Source organism: Bos grunniens, chromosome 11, assembly GCF_055505025.1.
Source record: "Bos grunniens cultivar Pamir isolate PY7600 chromosome 11, Bosgru_T2T1.0, whole genome shotgun sequence".
Lineage (NCBI taxonomy): Eukaryota > Metazoa > Chordata > Mammalia > Artiodactyla > Bovidae > Bos > Bos grunniens.
This window is the reverse complement of record NC_141175.1, coordinates 40,998,185-41,025,430: the sequence shown is the minus strand read 5'-3', so window position 1 is coordinate 41,025,430 and position 27,246 is coordinate 40,998,185. Positions and strand designations below refer to the sequence as shown.

The following is a 27,246-nucleotide window of genomic DNA, read 5'->3' as shown; positions in this document are numbered from 1 at the left end:
AGAGGAGGCTGAGCTTCTGAGACGACTCATTTGTGAGGGCCCCCAGCTGTCTGTCCATCCGACATGGAACCAAAGCGGATCAGGGAGGGCTATCTAGTGAAGAAGGTAAGCAAAGAGTCACCTGCATCGGTGACCCTGGGCATAGGGTGGGGGAGGATTGGGGTCCAGCTTTGCACTCTCTACTGCTGAAATAGGAGAGTACTGCAGGTTGTGGAAGGTTGTGGGGAGAAGCCAGTATGTATTCCACTGCCTTCTGGTTCTTAAAGGTGGAAGGTTCCACCTCAGGTGTCAGCATAGCTTGATTATGTGGGACTGAGAATTCCAGAATGCGGGGTCTGGAAATCCTTCATGATTTAGAGCATCCTTTTCAAGAGTATGCGTGTGTGTTATGCCAGAAGACTCAAACTCCTGCTATAGAGGTTATTAGGAGAAACTACTCATTTGTTAGTTAAATTCTTCCTCCCCTTTTTACTTTTTTGGAAAGGAAGAAGAAGCAAATGATTAAAGATGAGCTGATATATTGATACAGTAATGGTAGCTTATTTATCTTTTTTTACTGGACTGAAATCTCTTTATTTGTAGTTCTTAGTGAATTTGTATAACATGCTGTTAAGATGGTAGGTAGATACACCATTTTAAAGGTTAGAAAATAGAGACAGGAGTTTACTCAAAAAAGCTCAGTTTCACTGGTTAGGCATCAGGAAACTGAATTTCATTAGCACTGCTGGTTTATCTTCTGATGGTGGGTGTGTGCCGCGCCACTGTGAATCTTCCCAGGAGGGTGAGTTCTCACATAGGCTTGTTAGCATCCTGTGGACGACACTTTTATGAGCAAGTAGCTCACACTGACCCAAGTGAGCTCAGGGTGTTAGAAGTGAACTGGAGTCAGTACATTCCTTTAGAGGCCCCGTATTTTAATTGATGGAGTGCATAGTGGGACTTTGTTTAGGCCATTCATGGTTTAACCTGAATTTTAGCCTGAAGTGTTCTACTAAGAGGGGGTCAAACTGCTCACATTGCTGCCTGATTCTGTTTTGATTTAAATCTAGAAGGGACCTTAGACCATCTGACCTCATTCCCTCATTTCCACAAGAGTAAGCTGAGACCCAGAAGCTGGTGACTGCTCAAAGTCACATGGCTGTGACGGTGTTGGGATCAGAAACGTACTCCCTGTCTCCTGGCACTGCCTGTCTCCATTACACTGGGATTTTCAGAGTAAATTTCAGAGTAAACCCTAAATTAGGGTTTGTAATGTGTAATGGCACCCCACTCCAGTACTCTTGCCTGGAAAATCCTGTGGACGGAGGAGCCTGGTAGGCTGCAGTCCATGGGGTCGCTAAGAGTCAGACACGACTGAGCGACTTCACTTTGACTTTTCACTTTCATGCATTGGAGAAGGAAATGGCAACCCACTCCAGTGTTCTTGCCTGGAGAATCCCAGGGATGGGGGAGCCTAGTGGGCTGCCATCTGTGGGGTCGCACAGAGTCGGACACGGCTAAAGCGACTTAGCAGCAGCAGCAGCAATGTGTCTGTGGTTGTGAGAGTTACAAGTAGGTGCCAGAGAATAAATGAACCCTCAGCAGGTATTCTGTCTCATTAGCCATATTTTGAAACATCCTTTGGAAAAGATGCACATATACACACAGAGGTGTATGTAGATACTTTGCAGTAGGCCCTAATAATCTCTTTGAGAACCAGTAATAATTAATGTTGCTATTTCTTTCCTGCTTGCTTAGGCTAGTATCCTGACAAGAGCAGATGAATGGAAACATTTTCTGCAAAGGTTTTCTGTTTGTTTTAAAAACAATTTAAGCATCTTGTAATTAAAATTGCTCTTATATTGTACACTTGTATTTTTAACTCTATAAATTAGTTTATCAGAGAGAATAAGTGACTTGCCCATATCCAACAACTGATAAGTGGACAACCTGGGATTAAAACCCAGGCTTGCCTAACTGCAAAGCCTACCACCATCTCGTTGATCCCAGGCAGCCTTCTGAAAGGCAGGTTTCCCCAGCCAGCTAAAGGGAGGTGAGATGAACTTTGCAGAGCCAGAGTGGGGTCTGGACAAACTGGACTGTGGGTAAGAGTGTGTGCAGTGACCTCAACCTCTCTTTGTCTCTGATTAGGGGGTTACTTCAGACAATAAGCATAAACATATTTTGGAGGTCCTTGAAAGCAGACCACTGATTTGAATATGTTTGTAATAATAGCTTAAAAGAAGAGAGAGAAGCAGGTTATATGCAACCAATAACTTAGACTCCACCAAGTCACCTCCCAAACTAACCTCATTTCTACACAACTTATGGAATCAGCTGTTGTTTCTATGACAACCATTCCACCATCATGTTGAATGGCAGGACTGATCCAAAGAGTGTATTAGGAATTTAGGTGGCCTGAGAGGCTGGGGAAAGCACAAGAATAGGAGTGGTGAGAGAGAGGACAAGGGATTTTTAAGGAAAGAAAATGGCTGCAAAAGACGGAAGCAGAAGGAGAAAAGCCTGGGGCAAAACAGAGAGCAGGACTCGGTGGTCTCCGCCCAACAATTCTTCCAAACCTTGTCTTCCAGATGCCATGAAATAATCCCCTATGATCTGCACCCATTGAATTATCATTGTCAGAGTAGCCAGTATATGTGGCCCTTACTTTGTAGCAGTAACAGATCTAACCATTTAATGCACTTTATGTACATATAATGGGTACAACTATTACCTTTACTTTATGGAAGAGGAAAGTAAGATCTGACTTTCATGGATTGTAGCCCGCCACGCTCCTCTGTTCATGAGATTTCCCAGGCAAGAATACTGGAGTGGGTTGCCATTTCCTTCTCCAGGGGACCTTCCTGATCCAGGAATTGAACCCACATCTTCTGCATAAACAGGCAGATTCATTACCACTGAGCCACCAGAAAGTAAGGTACAGAGAGGTAAAGGGCCTTGCCTAAGGTCACGCAGCTATTAAGTGGCAGATCTGGACTGGAACCCAGCAGTGTGATCCAGTGTCACAGAAAGCCATGCCTAGCCATGTTTTATGTGGCCCTCATGGGCCCAGACTGCAGCGATTTTTCTTTTCCAAAGAGCTGTTGTTGTGACGGGTGGTACCCAGGAGAACCTTAGGCCAGAATGACTTCACAGTACTGCCTACAAAACTGTGCTATCTTATCTGCCTATATGGTTACCATTTTTTGAGCATCTACTATAAGCTAGATGTAAGTTATCAGCCCTTAAAGTGTATTATCTCATTTAATCATTGTAGTAATGGGAAATTGGTACTATATTATTTTCATTTTACAAGTGAGGAGACTAAGGTTTGGAAAAAATGAAGTAACTTGCCTATGGTCATGGAACCCGGAAGAGACAAACTTGAAATTTGAACCTAAATCCCTAAGACCCCAGAAACCATACTGTTAAACATTTGTGTCATCTCTCTATTGCTAACATAATATGTTTTCATTGAGAAATTGTCCAACCTGGAAAAGTTTATATTTATATAAAAAAATACACTGCTGAACAAATTAGTTTCCTTGCCTTCAAAGTGTTCAAACAGGAACAAAATGACCATTGATCTGGGATGTTATACCCGTGATGTCATGGATCAGACTGGTTGACTAAATGATGCAATCTAGGATGTAGCAGAAATAAGGACTTCATTGACTGTAACACCAAACTTAAAATAACATTTCCCACAAGCATGGGAGAATAGATGATACTGACTCACAATTCTGCTTTAGTTCAATACGTAGTTTTGACCATCAAATAGTTTTCCTTTGAATTCTAGCTGTATGTCAACATGGGAAAAGAGAAGTTTGAGGAAAAGGAGAAGTGAAGGGAGGTGTCTGGGAGGGGGTTCCACACAAAATCAAGCTTCTCCACCTTCAGCAATGAGTCATGACTTCTTTCTGTGAAACTGCCCATGTGTAGGAAGGCTTCTCTCAGTTTGTGCATTATCACTCTGACCTGGAGTTTCAGGTCAAGGTCACTCTCTCCCCGGTTAGACTATGAGCATTTTGAGAGTAAAGATAGCATTTTGTTTATTTTTTTACCGCAGTACAAAGGCAAATGTCTGAAATGTGCAGGCTGCTTTATCATCATTTGTAGAGAAACCAGTTAGCAGGGCAAAGGCTAATAGAGTTTTGCCAAGAGAATACACTGGTCGTAGTAAACACCCTCTTCCAACAACACAAGAAAAGACGCTACACATGGACATCACCAGATGGTCAACACCGAAATCAGATTGATTATATTCTTTGCAGCCAAAGATGGAGAAGCTCTATACAGTAGCAAAAACAAGATCGGGAGCCGACTGTGGCTCAGATCATGAACTCCTTCTTGCCAAATTCAGACTTAAAGTGAAGAAAGTAGGGAAAACCTCTAGACCATTCAGGTATGACCTAAATCAAATCCCTTACGATTATATAGTGGAAGTAACAAATAGATTCAAAGGACTAGATCTGATAGACAAAGTGCCCGAAGAACTATGGATAGAGAGGTTCATGACATTGTATAGGAGGCAGGGATCAAGACCACGCCCAAGAAAAAGAAATGCAAAAGGCAAAATGGTTGTCTGAGGAGGCCTTACAAATAGCTGTGAATAGAAGAGAAAGTGAAAGTGAAGTTGCTCAGCTGTGTCCGACTCTTTGCGACCCCATGGACTGTAGCCCACCAGGCTCCTCCATCCATGGGATTCTCCAGGCAAGAATACTGGAATGGGTTGCCATTTCCTTCTCCAGGGGATCTTCCCAACCCAGGGATTGAACCCAGGTCTCCCGGATTGCAGGCAGATGCTTTAACCTCTGAGCCACCAGCTCAAATTGAATAGAAGAGAAAGGAAAGGCAAAGGAGAAAAGGAAAGATAAACCCATTTGAATGAAGAGTTCCAAAGAATAGCAAGGAGAGATAAGAAAGCCTTCCTCAGTGATCAATGCAAAGAAATAGAGGAAACAATAGAATGGGAAGACTAGAGATCGCTTCAAGAAAATTAGAGATACCAAGGGAACATTTTATGCAAAGATAGCCTCAATAAAGGACAGAAATTGTATGAACCTAACAGAAGCAGAAGATATTAAGAAGAGGTGGCAAGAATACACAGAAGAACTATATAAAAAAGATCTTCATGACCCAGATAATTACAATGGTGTGATCACTCACCTAGAACCAGACATCTTGGAATGTGAAGTCAAGTGGGCCCTAGGAAACATCACTATGAACAAAGCTAGTGGAGGTGATGGAATTCCAGTTGAGCTATTTCAAATCCTAAAAGATGATGCTGTGAAAGTGTTGCACTCAATATGTCAGCAAATTTGGAAAACTCAGCAGTGGCCACAGGACTGGAAAAGGTCAGTTTTCATTCCAATCCTTAAGAAAGGCAATGCCAAACAATGCTCAAACTACTGCATAATTGCACTCATCTCACATGCTAGCAAAGTAATGCTCAAAATTCTCCAACTTAGGCTTCAACAGGATGTGAACTATAAACTTCCAGAAGTTCAAGCTGGATTTAGAAAAGGCAGAGGAACCAGAAATCAGATCGTCAACACCGGCCAACATCCGGAGAAAAATAGTTGGGACTAGAAATTGGGGCAGAAAGCAAAGAACTAAAGAGCCTCTTGATGAAAGTGAAAGAGGAGAGTGAAAAGCTGGCTTAAAATTCAACATTCAGAAAACGAAGATCATGGCATCTGGTCCCATCACTTCATGGCAAATAGATGGGGAAACAATGGAAACAATGACAGACTTTATTTTTTTGGCCTCCAAAATCACTGCAGATGGTGCCTGCAGCCGTGAAATTGAAAGATGCTTGCTCCTGGGAAGAAAAGTTATGACCAACCTAGACAACATGTGAAAAAGCAGAGACATTACTTTGCCAACAAAGGTCAGTCTAGTTAAAGCTATGATTTTTCCAGTAGTCATGTATGGATGTGAGAGTTGGACTATAAAGAAAGCTGAGCCCCGAAGAATTGATGCTTTTGAACTGCGGTGTTGGAAAAGACTCTTGGGAATTCCTTGGACAGCAAGGAGATCCGACCCGTCCATCTTAAAGGAAATCAATCCTGAGTATTCATTGGAAGGACTGATGGCTGAACCTGAAACTCTGATACTTTGGCCAGCTGATGTGAAGAACTGACTCATTTTCAAAAGAGCCTGATGCTGGAAAAGATTGAAGGCAGGAGAAGGGGACGACAGAGGATGAGATGGTTGGATGGCATCACCAACTCAATGGACATGAGTTTGAGTAGGCTCTGGGAGTTGGTGATGGACAGGGAAGGCTGGTGTGCTGAAGTCCATGGGGTCACAAAGAATAGGACATGACTGAGTGACTGAACTGAACTAAACTGTAGAGAAACCAAAATGTCAGGGGTTCATATTATAGTAACTTAAAAAATTTCTAATGAAGTCATTTTTAGACATTCATGTTAAGCAGGTTTTTGTGGGTTTTGTGGGGGTTTTTTTTCATTGTTTTTCTTGCAGATGAGGCCCAAGTGTTCAGATGAGGATAAGGAATTAGGAGACTAAAGGCACAATAGGGACAACAGGTTTTTGGAACAGATGTGTAGAATCTGAGGATTGAAAGGAATGTGAAGTATTTAATTGAACTTCTCATCTGTGGCCTGCATTTCTTTTACTAATCTGTTCACAAACATGCTAGAAGACCTCTTGTGCCAGGGAACTCACTAACTTGACTTTCTCCCATAAGTTATGCAACAAACTGTTTTTTTTTCCTGAAACTTTCACCTGCTGGGACTTCAAAACAATTCAGTGTTTCACACCTCTGGAGACAGCCCTCATCTACTCTGTCTGTCCCCTTTTGAGCCCAAATTTGTGAGTTCCAATAATTTCCCAAGAGAGATGCCATTTTTTCTCTTTTTTAAAAAAATTTTTCATTGGCTTATAGAACAGGCTTCACTTCATCTGCAACTTCGAGGCTTCCTGAACTCAGTTTCATTCTCCAGTTATATCTATATGGTTAGTCAATCAGTCGTGTCCGACTTTTTTGTGACCCCATGGACTGTAGCTCTCCAGGCTCCTCTGTCCATAGGATTTCCTAAGCAAGAATACTAGAGTGAGTTGCTATTTCCTTCTCCAGGGGATCTTCCCAACCAAGGGTTCGAACTAGTGTCTCTGATGTCAGGTGAATTCTTTACCCACTGAGCCATCAGGAAAGCCCTGAGGTATATCTATAAACACAGAATTACAGAGACTAGGTAGGTTTTATTGGTATATCTATAAACACAGAATTACAGAGACTAGGTAGGTTTTATTGGGTGCTTATTATGTTCTGGATATTGCCCTTAGCAATTTACATGGATTATTTTAGTTAATCTCCCAATCATCCTAAGAAATATGTAGTAGCATTATTTGCATTTGCCAGACGTAGCAAATGAGGTTTAAACATTCCTCAAGGTCACATTCCTAGAATGAGGCAGAGCTGGGATTTGAGTTTGGGCCACCTATCTCCATGGTCACTACTGGTTAGGCTCCATTTAAAGTTAGAACCTTTCTTACTTTCCTATGCTTCTATTTATACAGCCCACAAATGACTTCACTCATTTTGACATCCCACATCAAAGTGCTGACTCATAGAGCTTCTTTGTTGTCCTCCACATGCCAATTTCCCCAAATCTTCATATTTTTATAAATCTTTTAAAAAAACATATTAAAGAACAAGACTATATTTTATTTAATTTGCATTTGTTTGAATGCTGTTGAAGCAATGCATTTTTACATTTATTGGACCCAGATGTTTCTTCTCTTGAAAATTGCCTGCTTATATCGGTTGCCCATCTAAAAAATTGATAGGGTTTGTATATATCTTATTGATTCTAAAGGGTTAAAAATATATTAAGGATATTAATCTTTAATTATATGATAATTTGTTATAAATATCCACACCTTTTAATTTGTTTTTCAGTTGTTCAGCACTTTTGTTGTTATTGTTGCTGTTTGTTCATTTGCTTTCTTACTGTACAGAAATTCAATTTTTTTATATGGTCAAGTATCTTGACCTTTAAGTTTTCTTCTTTTCGTGTCATTCAGTGTCAGACTTCTATGCACGAAACTAGCTGTTTCCATGGTGATGTACAGTGACTCACTTGGAAACTTTAAATTTGATTTAGCACCTAAAACTTGCTGGTTCTGACACGTAATTGTATAGATTTTGGCCTATAATGGAAGAAAGCAGACATGTGCCACATATATATTTATTTATATGTATAAACCTTATATATGTACAGTATCATAAAACATACCTTTTATATATGATCATGCTATGACATGATTTATGATTTAGATATGTTTTATGATTGATGGAGTCATAAAGAGTCAGACATGACTAAGTACACACACACACACGATTTTATACACATACACACATATATATAGCTGGCTAAGTGACCTAAAAATTGATTTAGATTCCAATATAACTGAAGTTCATGTGAGACCCAGAATGGAGATGGCATCTAAGAGGAAGTAGAAAGAACATAAAGTTGGGTATCAGTAGACCTGGGTTCTAATTTTGGTCTCACATTAACTGGTCGAGTATACTAGCCCCAGTTACTTAAACGAGCTTCAACTTTCTTGCTTGTGTGATGAGGGTGATGGTAGATGATACTAAATGTCCTTCCAGCATGGACACTCTGTGATCACACTTCAGGGTTTGCTCTTGTGTGAGCACCAAGAGAGTTAAGGACAGAGAAGGGTAAATACAGGGATGGTGGAGGGAGGTGCTTTCAGGTTACTCCAGGGAGAAGCTGGCAGATGCAGAGAGTGATGACCCAGAATTCCATCATCCTAACCTAACTAACAGCGTTCTTGCCTGGAGAATCTCAGGGACGGGGGAGCCTGGTGGGCTGCCGTCTCAGGGGTCGCGCAGAGTCGGACACGACTGAAGCGACTTAGCAGCAGCAGCAGCAGCAACCTAACTAACCACCACCAAGCCTGGAAGAAAGTCCCCACTTTATAAGCTCTCGGGATTTCTCTTGCTTTTACCAATATCAGCCTCCTCAATGAACACAAAGGCCCCGAATCCCAAATGACACCCTCCTCTGAGTGAGCAGACAGACCCTGAGGCTACATTTGAATTAGGAGAGCACAAGCTCATTTTGAACAGTTGGCTGCATAGTAGTTTTATTTAAATTGTCTACAGAAGGAATGCAGTGTTGGCTGACTTCTCATTTTATGCCAGTTCCAAGGTCAAAAGCCCTGAGTGACTCTGGCATTTATAAATCTTTGATAGGCATGAAGTAGAATCTAAAATTTGAGCCTTGACAGGCATTTCAGCAGTCATCTAGTCCAGCTTCTACTCCTAGCTCTGTGAGTAGATCTTTTACTTGTTTCAGATACTTGGTTTTTTTAGACTTGTCTGTATATTTCCTTAAAAGTACATCCCAAATTTCAATATGTAGTGTCTGACCTTGCTCATTTCTTTTAAAAAAGGGAAATAATCCAGTGTTAGCATGAATAGTTATTCTGCCTGTACAGAAAAGAGATAGTGTGTTTTAATTAGTGTCATATTGTTAATTTATTTATTACTTTTCCCCAATTATTTAGAAAAATTTCAAACTCATAGAGAACTGGAAAAAATAGTGCAATTAGCTATATACTCTTTCCCTAGATTTATTAATTGTTAATTCATGGCTACATTTGCCTATCACTCCATATTACTATATAAATATATACACATATTTTTTTGCTGGGATATTTGACAATAAGTTTCAGACATCTTGCTCCCTTGTGTCTAAGTGTATCAACATATATATTCTGAGAATTAGAACATTCTCCACAGTTTTCCTAATTGAATGTACCATATTGCTCTCCTGCCAGCCATGTATGGGAGTTCCAGTTACTGTCTTTGTGAAGTCTTGCTTTTCTCAATCTTTCAGAATTTTAGCTGCTCTAGTGTGTGTGCAGAGGTATTTCATTGTGGTTTTAATCTGAGTTTCCCTGATGGATTGTGATATTGAACATATTTTCAGAGTCTTTTTGGATACCATCTCTAATGAAATGCCTCTTCCAGTTTTTTGCCTGTTAAAAAAATAGATAATTTGTATTTTTTCTTATTGATTTGCAGGAGTGTTTTACATTCTGAGTAGATGTAAAACAGAAAGACATTTGATTGAAATTATTTCATGTGTTGGCATAGTGTCCGACCTTGCCCATTTTTTTAAAAAAAGGGAAATAATCCAGTGTTAGCATGAATAGTTATTCTGCCTGTACAGAAAATAGACAGTGTGTTTTAATTAGAAACTTTTTTTTTCAGTAACTAAAACAAAGGAAACACTTGGACCAGCAAAATGATAGTTCCATGAGTATTTATCTTCAATGCATAAATAGTCTTCCTTTTGGGCAACCGGACCTTTATATAGAGGCTCTTGGTATTTTAAGATAAGCAGAAGGATCTTCTAGGAACTGGTTGATAACTCCATTTTTGTGGTAATCATGACAGGGTGACAATCAGGAGTTCAAAGATGAGAGGCAAAGAACGCTATTCTCTTCTTTTTCCAAAGTCCTCATAAAGTACAGACAAGAAAGAAAGACTTCCTAGTCAGAATGGTTATCTGTTACTAAAGGCACAGTTGGCATCAACCCAAACTGAAAACTTTTAAAGTAAGAACTGACATGATAGCACCGTGCTGGCATCAGAGACCATTCTGAACGTGGTTTTCATCCCTCCTAGCCATGCCTATACACAAGGCTGTGCTCTGAGTCTCTTCTTGACATTCATACCCAGATAAAATCTGATTAGACCAAAGGATGGAAGTAAGTGGAGCTTCCATGCTGCCATTAATGGCACTTTTCCAGGGAGTCCAGCTTCAAGCACCAGCTACTATGCAGTCTGAGTTGGCACTTGAGGTAGATTCTTTTGCCATCCTTACTTAAGTTGAACTGAAAACAACGGGCAGGGTTAGGAGCAGAAAATATGCTGCAGAAAGTCAGTCTGAAATGCACAAGAAGGAGAGTTGAGATCCATACCATATTCCCTTGGTAATGGCCCAGGAGAGGCTTATGGGCTACTGATAGATGTGTATACATTTTATATTAAAATTTTTAAAGAAGTTCCAGAAGAATGGCATTGCCCTTCTCCCCTGGTCACACAAATGTGGGTCTCCTGCATCCACGCTGGCCAAAGGTAGGCTGTTTACCGAGCCCTGTGGCATCTACAGAAGAGCTCTAGAAAACATCCTTACCCGAATCTTTCTGTTGGCATCACAGGGGAGCATGTTCAACTCTTGGAAACCCATGTGGGTTGTATTGTTAGAAGACGGAATTGAATTCTATAAGAAGAAGAGTGACAACAGCCCCAAAGGAATGATTCCCTTGAAAGGAAGCGCTCTGACCAGCCCTTGTCAGGACTTTGGAAAAAGGATGGTGAGTTGATGTCATTAACTGTGACGAACATCTTCTCAGGTGCTGACCTTTGCATAGCCTACGAATGTGAATGGAGCTCCCTGGGCCAGTCCCTCTGCCCACCACTCATCCTGAACCCTGGGCATTTGGGTCTTTATTGGCTAAGCATTTCCAGAACAGGGTTGGCTCAACTCCTGTGCTTCATAAAAGCCCTCACCCCCTTGAAAGGAGTCGTTCCTAATGGGATGTGTTTTGATTTCAGTTTGTGTTTAAGATCACTACGACCAAACAGCAGGACCACTTCTTCCAGGCAGCCTTCCTGGAGGAGAGAGATGCCTGGGTTCGGGACATCAAGAAGGCCACTAAATGCATTGAAGGAGGCCAGAAGTTTGCAAGAAAATCCACCAGGAGGTCCATTCGACTGCCGGAAACGATTGACTTAAGGTGACTTTCTATGTCTACTTTCCTTCACTCTTTCTTCCTTCCACCCCACTCCTTGAGGCAATCCCACAGCAGGCCCTACTCCAAGGCCTGCTTTGGGCACCTCTGAAGGCTGTACACACCCTTACCAGTCCTTAGTACTTTCACTTGATGTACTAAGATGTTTACCTGGCTCTGAAGGAGTGGTCATGGCATCTTCAAAGCCTAACAGCTGAGGAGAGGAGGCATGGGAGTTCCCTCATGTCTGCGTAATCTTTGCAGAGGGACGGACGGGGAGAAGGAGAGATAGAGGAAAAGGAGGGAAGAGAGAAAGAGATAATACATCATTGCATTTATAAAGTAGCTATAGTAAATTACTCTTAAAAGAAAGCTTTGGGATCTATACATAGGTAGGAAAAGATAGGAACTATGTGTTCATGCAGGTAAGGTTTTTCAAGTTCAAGTTCACATATTCAGCAAGAGTGAATATCTCTCCTAGGCAGAAACCATTTGTGCCCCGACCTAGCTTAGTGACCTCTAATGTTGACTGGTGATAGTTGACAGGTGATAGTTGTTGCCTAAAGATTGATATCACTTAAGTCCTTTCTTTAGGAGTGTCTTTATTTTTTACTGGTTTTTGCTTTTATGTGGCACATACCCTGTAACAGGAGCTCTATCAGGAAGAATTTCATATTGACTACTTACAGCATCTATCCAGGATTCTGTTTACCAAATGCAGGAAGTCCCTAGGAAGAGAATAGAAAAAGCCCCATGCACACCTAATGCAGGATTTGGCAGGTCATAGGAGTTTGATGAAGTTTGCACATTGAGCTTAGAGAGAATGAGCGCTTTTTCTCACTAAGAAAGCTTTCTGGTAAAGACCCAAGAGGAGTTGCCTAGTCCAGCTGTAGCTGCTGGGTGGGTGGTCCAGTGACTGCATTTCTGGCCACAACTGTCAGAGCTAAGTGGGAATGATGTTTGTGCTACATGGAGCCACAAGACACACAAAATTGCTGCTTGCAATTTTTCTGATAAGGCTATCTTTATTATTCAAGGATAAAAATGAGAACATCTCACTATTTTGTTTTATCTCTTATAAATTTTAGGATAAAGGATAAGTTTAGTCAAAACATTGGCTTTCTTGGGACTTCTGTGATGGCCCGGTGGTTAAGACTTCACCTTCCAATATCAAGGGTGTGAGTTTGATCCCTGGTTGTGGAGCTAAGATACCACAAAAAACCGAAATGTTAAAAAAAGAAGCAATATTGTAACAAATTCAATAAAGACTTTAAAAATGGTCCACATTAAAAAAAAAAACAAACCAAAAAACTCTAACCCCTTGCAACTCCCCCCTGCTGCTGCTGCTGCTGCTGCTAAGTCGCTTCAGTTGTGTCCGACTCTGCGACCCCATAGACGGCAGCCCACCCCACCAAAACACGTTCACTTTCTTGGAGTCAAATGTCTACACCAGATGGTCTCTTAAAGGGCACAAAGAACTGGGACATGAGTATTGAGGCCTGAGAACCTTTAATCTTTTGACACCTAACTGGGGACAACTCTCCATCTCAGATACTAAAAGTTAAATCAACAAAATTTAGTGAATTCAAGGGCTATTAAATACCTTCCCAGTACATTTTGCTGAATGCTGTGCAGGCCGCAGAGTTCAAGTATGAGCTCTGCCTTCTAATGACCTACTTATGATCCAGTGGAGAGATTAGGCTCAGGTTTCACCTGGGGAGGGGGAAGCTTGTGCTCAGGGCCAGCCCCTCCAAGCTGGCGAGTCCCAGAGAGGACGGGCTATACTGAACCGCTCCTGCTCATCCATGTGTTTTCATCTGTGCAGTGCCTTGTATTTGTCCATGAAAGACACTGAAAAAGGAGTAAAAGAACTGAACCTAGAGAAGGACAAGAAGATTTTCAATCACTGCTTCACAGGTAAAAGGCCTTGTGGGTCTGATGTGGGGCTTCTGGGGCAGGCAATATGGAGGTCTTGCTCAGCCTTGAGTGTGTGTAGGGGGATGTGGAGCGAGGTGGGGGGTTTGGTCTCATGGAACACAGACCGATGGACATGATCATTGGACTTCCCCAGCATGGAAAGAGAAAGAAAGGTAGGCCCATACTTTGTGGTTCAAGGTAAAATCTTAGAAGTTCTAGCTATATCAATCAAAGGGTCATTTTTTGCCAGAAAATGGCAGGATGTTGAAATAGACACAGAGTTGAGCAAGATGATAAATAAGAATCAAGACACCTAATGTTAGACTTAAGTGACAAATTAGGGATGTCTGAGGCTGCATAGTGTTTTGTTGCTGTTCAGTTACTAAGTTGTGTCTGACTCTCTGTGACCCCATGGACTGTAACATGCCAGGCTCCCCTGCCCTTCACTATCTCCCAGAGTTCGCTCAAATTCATGTCCATTTAGTCATTCTTAAAAGAGGTCTGTACTTACCTCCCTACCTCTTTTACAGGATCACTGCAAGGATTAAAAGCAGAAATGCAGTATTAATTAGTTTTTCTTTTCAGAGAAAGAAAACTGGGCAAAGCCTTTTGTATATGAAATTCATGAAAGGTGCTCTTATCAACTAACTGCTTCCACTCTTGTTTCAAAGATGGTATACCTTACTGCTTTGATGACCTGGGGCCTGTTAAGTTGGCTCTTTGGTTGGCTATATTTGTACAGTATATATTGTAGAGCACAGGGAACTATACTCAGTATTGTGTAATAATGTATAAGTATATTTAATAACATAAATTTATACATATATATAAATGTTTGAAAGAAATTTGTTTTATTTACTTTTATTGAAGTATGGTTGATTTACAATATTGTGTTAATTTTAGGTGTATAGTGCAGTGATTCAGTTATGCATACACACACATACATATATATATTCTTTTTCAGATTCTTTTCCCTTATACATTTTTACAAAATACTGAGTATAGTCCCCTGTGCTATACAACAGGTCCTTGTTGGTTGTACAAAATATTTTTAATACAGAGCTTCATTGTAGCCTGCTAATAATCCAGTTGGTGGGTCAATTTCATTTTATTCTCCTCACAGTCTTCCCTTGATTCAGAAGGCTGATTGAATGACTTCTCAAGGTCCCTGCTAGACCCTGCAAAGGTGTGACATTCGATGTAAGGGATGGCATAAAATTCTAAATTAGGACATACACATACTAGCACATGTTGTTTTCTGCTTAAAAACTTGCAACAGCTCCTCATTGCCAAATTCTTAATGTACCATCAAAGCTCTCCCCACCCACCCCATGACTTCCTCTCTCTCTTGTCTTCTTTTGTCTTCTTTCCACCGGCCCCTCTCCCGTCAGCACCCAGAAGGGATCCCTCATGCCTGTTTGAGTCTGTTCACACTGCTGCTCCCTCAGCTCCTGCTTCTCCCTCGGCCTCTGCCTAGGTAAATGCTTGATAAACATTGTCACTTCCTCTGTGAAACAGTACCCATTGCCCCAGCCACCCCTCCACACCTTCCTACAGATTTGACCCAGCAGCTCCACTGTGCTGACCCCACAGCAAGGCACTTGTTACAACACTTACTCATTACCCAGATCTTCCTTTTAGACTTCCCCCGGGGGGCCTCCCCAGTAGCCATTACTGAACTTAGTTCTCAGCAGAAGTTCTGGGTCATTAATGGAAGACGCATGCATTGCTGCTTAAGGAGCATGTAGATGTTTTTTTAAAACCGTTTACATGGTTCCTTTTGTTTCCAGGTATCTATCTCAATAATTACATTTTTCCTTCTTGGAGTAACAGGGAAGATGAAACAAGTAAGAAAGCTGGGTGCTCTGCAGCTCTCTAGGGGCAACTGTCTGTGCCTTGTTCTTTGAAAAAGAGAATTAACCTTCTTTCTGATGGTCCCATCCAGGTAACTGTGTCATTGATTGGCTTGTTTCCAATAAGTCTGTTCGGAACCGCCAGGAAGGCCTTGTGATCGCCTCCTCCTTGCTCAACGAAGGGTACCTGCAGCCCGCTGGAGACCTCTCCAAGAACGCGGTGGATGGAACTGCTGAAAACCCTTTCTTGGACAACCCTGATGCCTTCTATTACTTTGTGAGTGAGGGAGCTACCCATCTACTCCTCCGGGCATGGGGGTTGACCTGGGTGCGTTCTAGGTTGATTTCAGTTAATATCTGCTGATGTGAAAGAAAGCACCTATCCCTACAGCTTTGGTCCATGTCCTTGACTTGACAGCTGTCCCTCTCCATAATGCCTATCACATCCAGTAAGTTAGTCTAAAGGAAAATACTGTTTACTTGAATAGTTTTCTTTATTTTTGTTTAAAAATTTGCTATATTTATTTCTATTTTAAGCAAGAATTTCTTTTGTAAAAGCTTATTAGGCCCCAGTACATGCCTGGTGGGGCTTCCCTGGTGGCTCAGTGGTAAAGGATCTGCCTGCCAGTGCAGGAGATGAGGGTTCATCCCTGGGTCGAGAAGATTCCCTGGAGAAGGAAATGGCAACCCACTCTAGTATTCTTGCCTGGGAAATCCCAAGGACAGAGGAGCCTGGCAAGCTACAGTCCATGGGGTCACGAAGAGTTGGATGTGACTTAGGGACTGAGCACGTGCCAGGCACCCATTTAGTCAAAGTAGATCCAGTAGTGGAAGGAAAAATAACCAGCAAAATTATGGCCCCCGGGAGCCCAAATATACATTGAAATACGTGACTCAATACCAAGTGTGTTCATCCTTATTCCTTCCCTCTGTCATCATGGGTACCTCCAGTGGCATGCTTCCCACAGGCTGGGAAACACTGTATGGTACAACATGGACTTAAATCTTGGGTCACATGAACATCTGGCAACAGTGGATTTCTAGGGGGATTCTGGCAATTTTGTTTCTATTTGGGGTCAGAACACAAAAGTAAGGAAGCTACTTATATAAATGAAGTGAATGTACCAAAGAGAGTTTCATTTCACTTTGGGGAATTTCCTCTACCAGAATATTTTTTTCTTTTCAGAATTTTAACCTGGTTGTTTATAGCTATTTAAATGTAGGACTCTAAAAAAAAAATGTAGGTCTAAAAATACCGAGCACAGTGGCTTGTGTGATTCACTGGTCTCGTTTAGCTGAGCAAGGCCCAGTTCCTGCCTGAACTCAAAGGATGTGGCTGGACCTGGGCTCTTGGTTTCTTAAAGTGGGGGAGCCGAGGAGCAGGGGGCATATGGAGGTTATGTTGTATGGACAGTGTCTTATAAACCAGCCAGCTCGCTTTCAGCAATGTGGCCATGAGGTCCCTAGAGAAGGAAGGCTTTGAAGGGAGAGATGTGCTGAGCTAGACATCCAATACAGCTTGGGGAACCCAGGAAAATGAAAGTATATGGACAAGATCATAATTGCATGGAGACAAGGGAGCATCCAGCAACAATAAACATCTAGATGGGACTTCCCTGGTGGTCCAGTGGTCAAGACTCCATGCTTCCACTGCAGGGGGTTCTGGTTTGATCCCTTGTCAGGCAACTAAGATCCCACATGCTGCATGGTGCAGCCAAAACAAAACAAAACAAAAAAAGAAGAAGAAATAAGCATCTAGAAACAAGAACAGTGGGGAGGGGGAACAAGCTAACCAAGGATAACCTTTAACGTTCAGGTTGGGATGCGAATCACAGGGAGAAGGAGTGGCTAGAGGGAAGAGGGGAGAGGAAGGTGGTATAATTAGCACTATGCCTAAGACTGGAAAAATAAACTGGTTCTTTGGTTCCCCAACAGCCAGACAGTGGGTTCTTCTGTGAAGAGAATTCCAGTGATGATGATGTGATTTTGAAAGAAGAATTCAGAGGAGTCATTATCAAGCAGGGATGTTTACTGAAGCAGGTGAGTGGTCACTATATTCTACTCTAGGCTTTCTCCCTAACCAGGCCCTTTGTATTCTATAGGATCAAATGGTGTTTTGTTTGTTTGGTGAATAGTCAACTAGAGAATGAAACTGACCTAGTGAAAGAGAGACAAATAGTTAAGTAGATGATCAAAGTGGCATTAGGTCAGGAGGACTGAGGCAGGCAGGGCAGAAGCACCTAAAAATAGGGAAATTTCTATCAGTGTTTCAGGAAAATGCTGAACTTTTCATTAGTTGGAGGATATCAGTTGGCCAAGAGATGCCATCCAAAAGACAGAGATGTTTCACAATGAAAGTTCTTCCATTGGCCTATCCTTCCTCCTTACAAAGTAACCAGGAAATAGAAACAAGCTGCACCCAGAAGAGGAGCATCATAAACCACTGAGAGCAAGGAAGTACCATTGCAGACTGTGGGTAGGTCACAATGAGACCATACCCAGGCCAGCTCTGCAGGAGCAGCAACAGATGAAGGTCAAATCCGGTCAGAGGGCATAGACTCAGTCATTATCAGGTATCATCAGGTACTGGCCACTGTCAGTCTGGGAGACAGGGGCTGGGGTGAGCTGAAGAGCTCTGGTCAGTTACCAAGTGCAAAGGCATGGGACACCAAGAGGTAAGAGAACCCGATGGCTGGAGCTGAGTGAGGAAGCCAGGGTCAGCACCTGGTAGAGAAGAAGCAATTGGAAAACAGGAATATTCAGAGTGAAACAACTGATGCTGGTATATGTTGTCATAGAAGCCTAAGCTGCTTTATGAGGCCAAGGTCTTGCCCCTTGTGATTGCATCATGAGCTGTCTCAAAGGCACTGCTCTGTACCTGTTAATAAAAGAGAGGATCTGGCTGCTGCAAGATTTCTGTGCATTGTATATAGATCTCATGGGACTGAGAGATTTGACTTATCTCATGATAGAAGCCTGAACTTCTGGGTAAAGAGGGAAGAACCAAAGTTGAGCATATATTTACATTTAAAAAGGAGAACTTTGGGTTGACTAAGTATAGATAGACATTTTTTAGTTTCATTAGAAGTAGAGCATTAATGCGGAAAACTTACCTTCCCATTATATTTTGAGAGAACAGGGTCCTAAGAGGATGGGGAACACATGTATACCTGTGGCGGATTCATTCTGATATTTGGCAAAACTAATACAATTATGTAAAGTTTAAAAATAAAATAAAATTAGAAAAAAAAAAAAGAAAGAAAGAATTCCAGACTATTCTAATAACTTGTATGCCCACTGACTAGATTAAAGAATGAGCAAAGGAGCAGGGTCAGCCTTACACAGGGTAGGTTCTGGAGGTTGCCCATAGGCAGAGTTTGCATATCACCTGCTTCCTCTTTGGTTCTGGCAAATGTTTGTATGTATATGGCTCTGATCATAGGCTGTTAAGGCAGGAGTCACTTGGAAAGGAGTTCCATTATTTCCTTATGATATCTTCTATAATTCTATGTTACTATCAGCCATGAATGTCTTTTCTTGAGTGAGTTGATCCGACTGAACGTGAAGGTTGAATAGGGATAGATGAAGTCCAGGCTGGACTGGAGTGAGGTCTGGGCAACGGATGCAATGGAGATGCTGGATGTTCAAAAGTCAGCTGAGAGTTGTGGTGTGAGTGTGTGTTGAAAGTAGTGGGACTAGATGTAGGCTTCCCCTTCCATTTTTCTTCATCTTCTTTACGTGGCTTTTGATAGGTACAGGTCAGCCTTCAATAGCTCAGGTGGTGTACATTTGAACCCTCCAGGGATCTGTTAAAATTGCACCCCAGGCCAGTTAAATCAGAGTCTCTATATGTTACAGGTCCCCAAGAGATTCTGGTATGTGGCCAATGTAAAGAATTACAGAGCTAACCCTTTTCTTAAAAGTTAGTTTATCCTATTATCAAAATATCACTGTTTAAATAGTCATAAACCTCCTTTTAACATGAAGAAAACAATTTTTTTTCATTCAGGAATTTTGTTCTTTTTTAATATTCCCCCCATCTCTAATTTCTAGGGGAGGGAGAGGGAAGAAAAACCTCTTCTACTTGAATTGATAGTCCCCCTTTAATGTTTTCTGTCCCTTATCTCAGTCGTGTATAATCCTAGCTCATAGCAGGATCATCTGAGAGATTTTTGAAAATCTTTTTAAGTACCAAAAAAACTAATCCACCCTATGTCTTCTGTTGTGAGTTAGCCCGGGTTACCTGGCAGAAGCCTTATCTCAAAAAAGGGTACCTGTGCTCCACACTTCATAGGTGGGAAGTAGATGGATCCACTTGGGGGTCAGTCCCTACCCTCATTCTACCCCATTCACTGGTTCCAGAGGCATTAATTCAGTTTGGGGGACATAGCCAGTTTGAGGATGAATGATACTGGATTATATTCAACATAATCCTTTTTATACAATTCATTCTGTGACTACTGCTGCTGCTGCTGCTAAGTCACATCAGTTGTGTCCGACTCTGTGCGATTCCATAGATGGAAGCCCACCAGGCTCCTCTGTCCCTGAGATTCTCCAGGCAAGAACACTGGAGTGGGTTGCCATTTCCTTCTCCAATGCATGAAAGTGAAAAGTGAAAGTGAAGTTGCTCAGTCGTGTCCGACTCTTAGCGACCCCATGGACTGTAGCCTACCAGGCTCCTCCGTCCATGGGATTTTCCAGGCGAGAGTACTGGAGTGGGGTGCCATTGCCTTCTCCGTGACTATAATGAATAAAATACCTCATTTCTCAACCACACGTAGGTTCTTTGATGAGAAAGGACAATGTGTTATACATATTTTTCTTGTATCTGCTGCAGAGTTCAGCATCCTTCTTAGTCTGTAATAGACAATAAACCTTTTTAGAGTGAATTAAGTTGAATGTAGGTACACCCGTTCCTCAGTACCCATAGAGGATTGGTTCTAGGACCTGCTATGGATACCAAAATCTATGGATGCTCAAATCCCTTATATAAAATGATGTAGCACATAGATGTTGACAGAGCAGCAACAATTCTTGGAAACCCCAGCTGTGCATGCATTCCTTAAAGTGCCTCAGGAAACACTCATTCAATGAAAGACAACTCTTCAGTGCCTCACATCGTGTGCCAGTGAGGACCTCAAGACAATGTGGTAGTTGGCCAGGGCTGGCTGATTTCACATCCTCCTGTGCCTTCCTCTTCCACTGACTCCTGAGTACTTGATACTCACCCACTGATTGTGTACGAGAACATGATTTGTGTGCCTGTAGATCTGGAGAAAATGGTGTGGGGCAGCACCCTTTGCGACCCCCTGGACAGTAGCCTGCACCAGGCTCCTCTGTCCGTGGGATTTTCAAGGCAAGAGTACTAGAGTGGGTTGCCGTTTCCTTCTGCAGGGAACCTTCCCAACCCAGGGATCGAACCCAGGTCTCTCTCATTGTAGACAGACAATTTACCATCTGAGCCACCAGGGAAGTCCTCTTGGCCTATGGGTAACGTCAATTAAGGCAAAGAACAGGGACTCCTGACAAGAATTTTAGAAGTTGATGCTTTACAAAAGCCATATAATATTGCAGATAGAAATATTCTGTTTTCTCCCGTATGACTCTGCAGTGTTCTTGGCTCCATCCTTCAGGCAAGGAAAGTGTTCTTTGGAGATGAGCTCCTTGACCAAATGCTCTGCCAAATAACTTAAACCCATTCTTGAAAGTGCCCTGACCTGGCTTTATGAAGGAGACATCGTTTGCTAAAATCGCAGACGTTCCATTGCTTTCTATACAAACACAGAGAAAAACTTTGGAAGCTTTCTGTATGTGCCTCTTAATACATGCTGCTTCAGAAATAACACATAATATTCTTCATGTTGGCAACATGGAAACTATATATTTTCTAATCTAAGGTTTTTAACTTCTGGAGTTAAAAGTCACTTGAATTTACTGTAGGAAATCATAGAATCAGGTTTAGCACAACATTTTAAACAACTACTATCAGCTAATGGAAATAACTGGGCAATTCAAGGCAATTACAAACATACGAAGTGGCTCCCACAGGCCAGGCGCAGTGCTGGGCTTGGGAGGAACAAAGAGAAACAGACACAAATCCTGCTTCAAAACCCACAGTCTAGACAATGGCAGTGTTTGACATTGGAAGAGTCAATGGTTCTCTTCCATTGAGAAGGGCCAAGTCCTGTTCTTCCTCATCGTGTCTGTCACAACCACTATTGCTTCCAATTTCCATTGCTGCTCCCTGTTGTTGCTGCTGCTGCTGCTGTCACTTCAGTCGTGTCCGACTCTGTGTGACCCCATAGACGGCAGCCCACCAGGCTCCTCCGTCCATGGGATTTTCCAGGCAAGAGTACTGGAGTGGGTTGTCATTGCCTTCTCTGGCTCCCTGTTGTTAGTCCCTACTAATTTTATGCTGGGATTGTTGTAATCATTTCTTGATGGTCTTCTTTCTACCTTATTATATTTCCCCTGGCTTTATCTTTAATCCCTAGCTGATCCACCCTGTATGTTGTCCCCATATTAATCTTCCTAAAGTGTTACAGTAATCTTTTTGCTTCCAACTCAAAAGCTGTGAGTGACAACAACCCCTGTGTCTTATTTTTACTGTCTCCTTCCACTTTTCCAAACTTGCCTCTGCTATACCTGCCTTCTAGCCTGATGGTCTTACTCATCAGGGTCTGAATATGCCTTAGACATTCCCACCACGGTTTTTTTGTTGTCAATGGTCTTCCCACCCACCTCTTTCTCACCCGTCTAACTCCTGTGTGTCCCACATGGATAAGTGAAGGTTTTTATGAGGCTCTCTTTGACATGCCAAACCACAATTATATATCTTTCATTTAAATCCTTTGAAACTGGACCTACTTAATAGCACAGGGAACTATACTCAATATCTTGTAATAACCTATAATGGAAACGTATCTAAAAAAGAATAATATACGTGTGTGTGTGTATAAGTGAATCACTTTGCTGTATACCGGAAACTAACACAACACTGTAAATCAACTATATTTCAATGAAAAAAAAAAACCTCAAATGAAGTTTCCAAATAATAAATAGTAAATTAAAAAAAAATCCTTTGAATCTGTATATATGGAATCTAGAAAAATGGTACTGAAGAATTTATTTGCAGGGCAGCAGTGGAGAAACAGACATAGAGAATAGTCTTACGGACATGGGGAGAGGGGAGGAGAGGGTGAGATGTATGGACAGGGTACCATGGAAATTTACATTATCATATGTAAAATAAAATGAAAAATCCTTTGAAAAACCCTTATCTATAGAGATTATTTGATTTGGACATTTGCTATTTTATATTTACACATAGATTATAGACTCTTTGAAGAGCAGGGCCATGTCTTAAATCTCTTGATAGCCCCACATTACCTAACATAGTATGTTATACATAGTGCTGTCTTATATGATGCTAAAGCTGCGAGATGATCTTAGAAATAATTTAACCCACAATTTAATAACATCTAAATTGTTCGTTGGTTCTAGTGCTATCTCTGACAAGGCCTGGGTTGTGGCCTGAATTCTTCTGGAGATAGAATATCATCTTTATTATTTTCTTCTTTCAATTCAACAAGATTTATCCTGTAGGGACTATGTGTACTGAGTGAGACTAAAAACTCATCCTTCCTTTTTCTATGTTCATCCTGGATATAGGGCCATAGGCGGAAGAACTGGAAAGTGAGGAAGTTCATTCTGAGAGAAGACCCTGCCTATTTGCACTACTATGACCCTGCTGGGGTGAGAAACTGTGCTCCATAAACCCTCCCAGTAGAAGCTTGCGCTGCTCCTAATCACGGGGCTGCCCGGGCCCTTCCTACTCTGCTCCCTTCATCTTCACCCTCCCTCTTCTTTTTCCTCACCCTCCTCTACCTTTTCCAACCCCTTCTTATTGCAAAGATCTGAGACCTTAGGCTTTGAGGCCAGCAGAATCTCAGGGGATGGAAGAAAATATCATTATATGGCCATTTATTTGATCAACACAACACAACTTTTTATTATTTATTCCAAGCTGATATTTTCAGAGGAACTCAACCAACCTAGCACTGTGCTCTTGGTTTAATGTGCAAAAAAGTGATAATCCCTCTTCTAGGCCTATTTGAATGAGAGCATCTTTTGAGCCCAACCGTTTAGGCTGTTGACTATTCAGAAGAGGGCTTTTTCCTTAATAAGTTGAGTCATGTCTATCTGGGTTGGGTCCTCAGCTTCTGCAGGGCTCTCTTGATTCCCTCCTATGAGGGTTCTACTACTATGTCTGTTGCTTGGGGCCAAAGGACTCTGGAAACACCTGGCCATTCTCCCGCGGGGAGATGATTCGGCCTCCCTACCTCCCCCAGCTGTCACTTTCCTCCAGACATGAAGCTCAGGTTGACTTGCGTCTCCTCATCCAGCTCCCCACCTCCCCGCTGTGTGAAGTGGGAAGAGGGGTGGAGGATCCAGAACGGGTTCCCTTTAATCTCCTTCAGCTCTTCTCTAAACCACAGTGAGTCTGTGTGGCTTTTGCACCAAGAGGATCAAGTATACGCCTATGTTTTACTTTGGAAACATAATGAAGGACTCCTTTCTCCTTTAGGGGGAAGATCCCTTGGGAGCGATTCGCTTGAGAGGCTGTGTGGTGACCTCAGTGGAGAGCCACCCAGATGGTAAGAATGAATTTTGGGGGGAGAGAGGTGTGTCTCCCCGGGCTCCCTTCCCACACCTGTGCACCCTGAGCCAACAGCAATCACTCCCTCATTCACTCCCTTACTCAGGCATGAATAAGTTCACTGTCTGAAAACTTCAGAGAGACCCAAAGCTGTTCTCTCTCAACTGCTGTCCTGGCTGTCTGGGTCTTGGGGAGCTGTAGTGGTTTTGTGGATGCCTTGAATAAATCCTAGCACAATGCTGAGAAAAACCCATCACCTCAGAACCGGCATGGGTGGGGAGACTTTTTACCTCCTGATGCCTGTGATGGAGCCCAACATTCCTCAACGTGCACCTTTACAAAATAGGAAACGTCCCACAACAAGAGGAACATTTGTGCCGGGAGGCAGTGTGGGGAACAGGAAGTGCTCTGGGGTTATGTTAGGTCTAGGTTCCTTAGTTAGGGGCACAACTTTGAGTGAGTTGCCTAACCTGGGTTTTGGTTCCTTCTCTGAGAATGATGGAGTCCTACCAGCTGACCCTTGGGTCCTGATCACAACTCTATGATTCGGTGATGAAATGACCATCTTCTCAGGTGTAGGAATGAGTGAGTAGTGTCAGCAGGAAGATGTGGTTCAGACCCCCAGACCCTGGTTTCTCTTGTCATTTGGGCTAGTGATGCTATAGAGGTGGACTGGAAATGCTGCAGCTGCAAGTGCCTAGATTTTAACTATTCCTGGATCTGCTCCCTCCCCTCTCCCCTTAGAGTCATCCTTCATTGTCAGGGTGGACAGTGTGCTTCTTTTTGATCTGCGATGGATGTGTTTTGAGCCTTGTCACAGTATTGGCCAGTTTTCTGCCTTCTGATCTTTCAGTAGAGATGCTCACTTAGCGCTTGATAAAAACTAGTTTAGACTGCACCGATGGTACTGGTGGCGCATCTTTTTTTTTTTTAATTTCTTTTTTAAGAAAACTAATATTGAGGCCAGCTTTTGATTTATATTGTGAGTGGAGTACCTTTCACTCACTGGACACTATTACAGATTACTCATTATACACTGTATGCAAAAATGAGAAATTTAGTTTGTTTACAAAAGAAAATGTTTTTCCTTGACTGTTTTTAACTTACTTCTTAAACACACAAACACAATCATACTGCACACCTGTCTGTATAAGTACTATATATATATATTAATCATACATATATAAATGTATAAGCATACAATAATGGTAAGTTTGAAAATCGCATTTAATTTCCTTAGAACACTTGGAAAATTGCTTGCAGAAGGAGGGCAAGCTAGGTGGCCTTTCTGGTGCCCACGCTCACTGTCATCAATTTCTTTCTCACCAGGCAAGAAGAGTGAAGAAGAGAACCTCTTTGAGATCATCACGGCTGATGAAGTTCACTATTTCCTGCAAGCAGCCACCCCCAAGGAGCGCATTGAGTGGATCAAAGCCATCCAGGTGGCCTCCCGGACAGGAAAGTGAAGACACTCCCTTCCAAGGGAACCACATGGATAAGCTCAGTCCAGGGCCTGGCCACTTCTGCAACAGAAGGCCCAGGGGTGGGATATTGTCATCTTCGGGGGTCCTGAATGTAACTAACCTCATGCCGTGTGATGTTTGCCCACACTGACCACATCAGTCGCTGAAGCCTCTCTGCCACTTTCTGTGTTCCCTGGGCAGACATGCCAAGCTGTGTGGCCTGGGGACATTGCTTACCCTCTCAGACCTCAGGTTCCTCCTCTGGAAAATGAAGGAGTTGAACTAGAGGAGAACTGTCCTCCCTAGCTTCAAAAGCCTGCCAATCTAATACCCATGGCAGGGCAGCTGAAGTCCCTCCATGACCAGGTCTTGGCCTTCAGAACCTGAGACAACTGTTCCTGTTAAAGCCATTGCCCATCTGTACTAAGAGCACTAGCACAAACCTCTTTTGTTCCCCTTTGCTGCCTTCCCCTGCTCTTGGCACAAGTTCATGTATCAACACCAAAGAGAACCCTCTTCTTCCTTTGCCCTCGCCAGAAACTTCCTGACAGCCAGTATACTGCAGTCGTGGTTTTTAGCTTGAAGCCTTGTGACTTCAGTCTGGAAAGTTTTGTCTTCTGAGAAAAAGACCCGAGGAAGCCAGGGGTAGCTGAGGGTCCTCTCCTCTTCCCGAGGCTTCCCAGAGCAGGCGTGTTGCACTCTACTGGGGGCTGGTCAGACAAGAAGCTATCTTTGCCTCTTTCCAGAGAGCATTTCTAATTAGGAGCAGGAACTCCAAATTTGTGAGATTCTGTTTCTTTTGACTGTTTACAGAGAAAAGTGGCCAGACGGGTTTTCTCTATGAGGTCTCTGCTTGGGTGAGGGGGCTGGACAGCTGCCTGATTCAAATGTCCCCTCCTCCACCCCCCACCCCAGCTCCAGAGGGTGGAGGACTTAGATCACGGGCCAGCTGATGGGATAATGAGTTTATACAAAGACAGCTCTGAAAGGACTTAACGTTTAGCTTGCAAATGGATGTGGCTGTCACATCACACTGTGCCTTCAGTGCTCGAGTTGTTGAGATTGTGGTCACACCTTAAAGCATGTGCTTTAAGCACAAGCTGTCCGATCTCCTGCTTAGCCAACAAGGGGCCTCATGGGCCCATCATCATTCAGAGGGGTCTGATCTAGATTCAGATTGTGTACTGGTTTTCAGTTTTTTTTTTTTTATCCTGTCTGCCAACTAATGATTCTAAACCAAAATTGAGAAAGAAATTAAATATGTTTGCGAAGGTGTATTTTCCAACTTTTGATTTTTAATTTTAAGGCCCTAGTGAGAAAAGAAGAGTAGAAAGTTCTTCTTGATTTTAGCAGCTCCTTTCCCCTCCCCCAATTCCACACAATATCCTTGAGGCTACTCTTACCCCCAGATTGTTTTCTCATTGGCCAAGAGGTGAAAGACTACTTTTCTGTGATTCTTTAGTAAACTGTATTAGAACATGCACAGTACTTTTTCTACATTCAGTGTTAGAAGTATTTATTAATGTGGAGTGAATTTTAAGTTTTGAAATAAATGTTACCATGTTGTGTGTCA

At 42.4% G+C, this 27,246-nt stretch overlaps 1 protein-coding gene across 1 annotated transcript; it reads left to right on the top strand.

The window, feature by feature from the left end:
* On the top strand, positions 1-27,246 carry PLEK (pleckstrin). The gene is made up of 9 exons (XM_086326287.1): positions 1-105; positions 11,209-11,364; positions 11,606-11,787; positions 13,607-13,698; positions 15,644-15,828; positions 17,487-17,591; positions 23,223-23,306; positions 24,139-24,208; positions 25,540-27,246. The coding sequence occupies exons 1-9, from the start codon at positions 64-66 to the stop codon at positions 25,674-25,676; spliced, it is 1,053 nt and encodes a 350-aa protein (XP_086182413.1). The 5' UTR covers positions 1-63; the 3' UTR covers positions 25,677-27,246.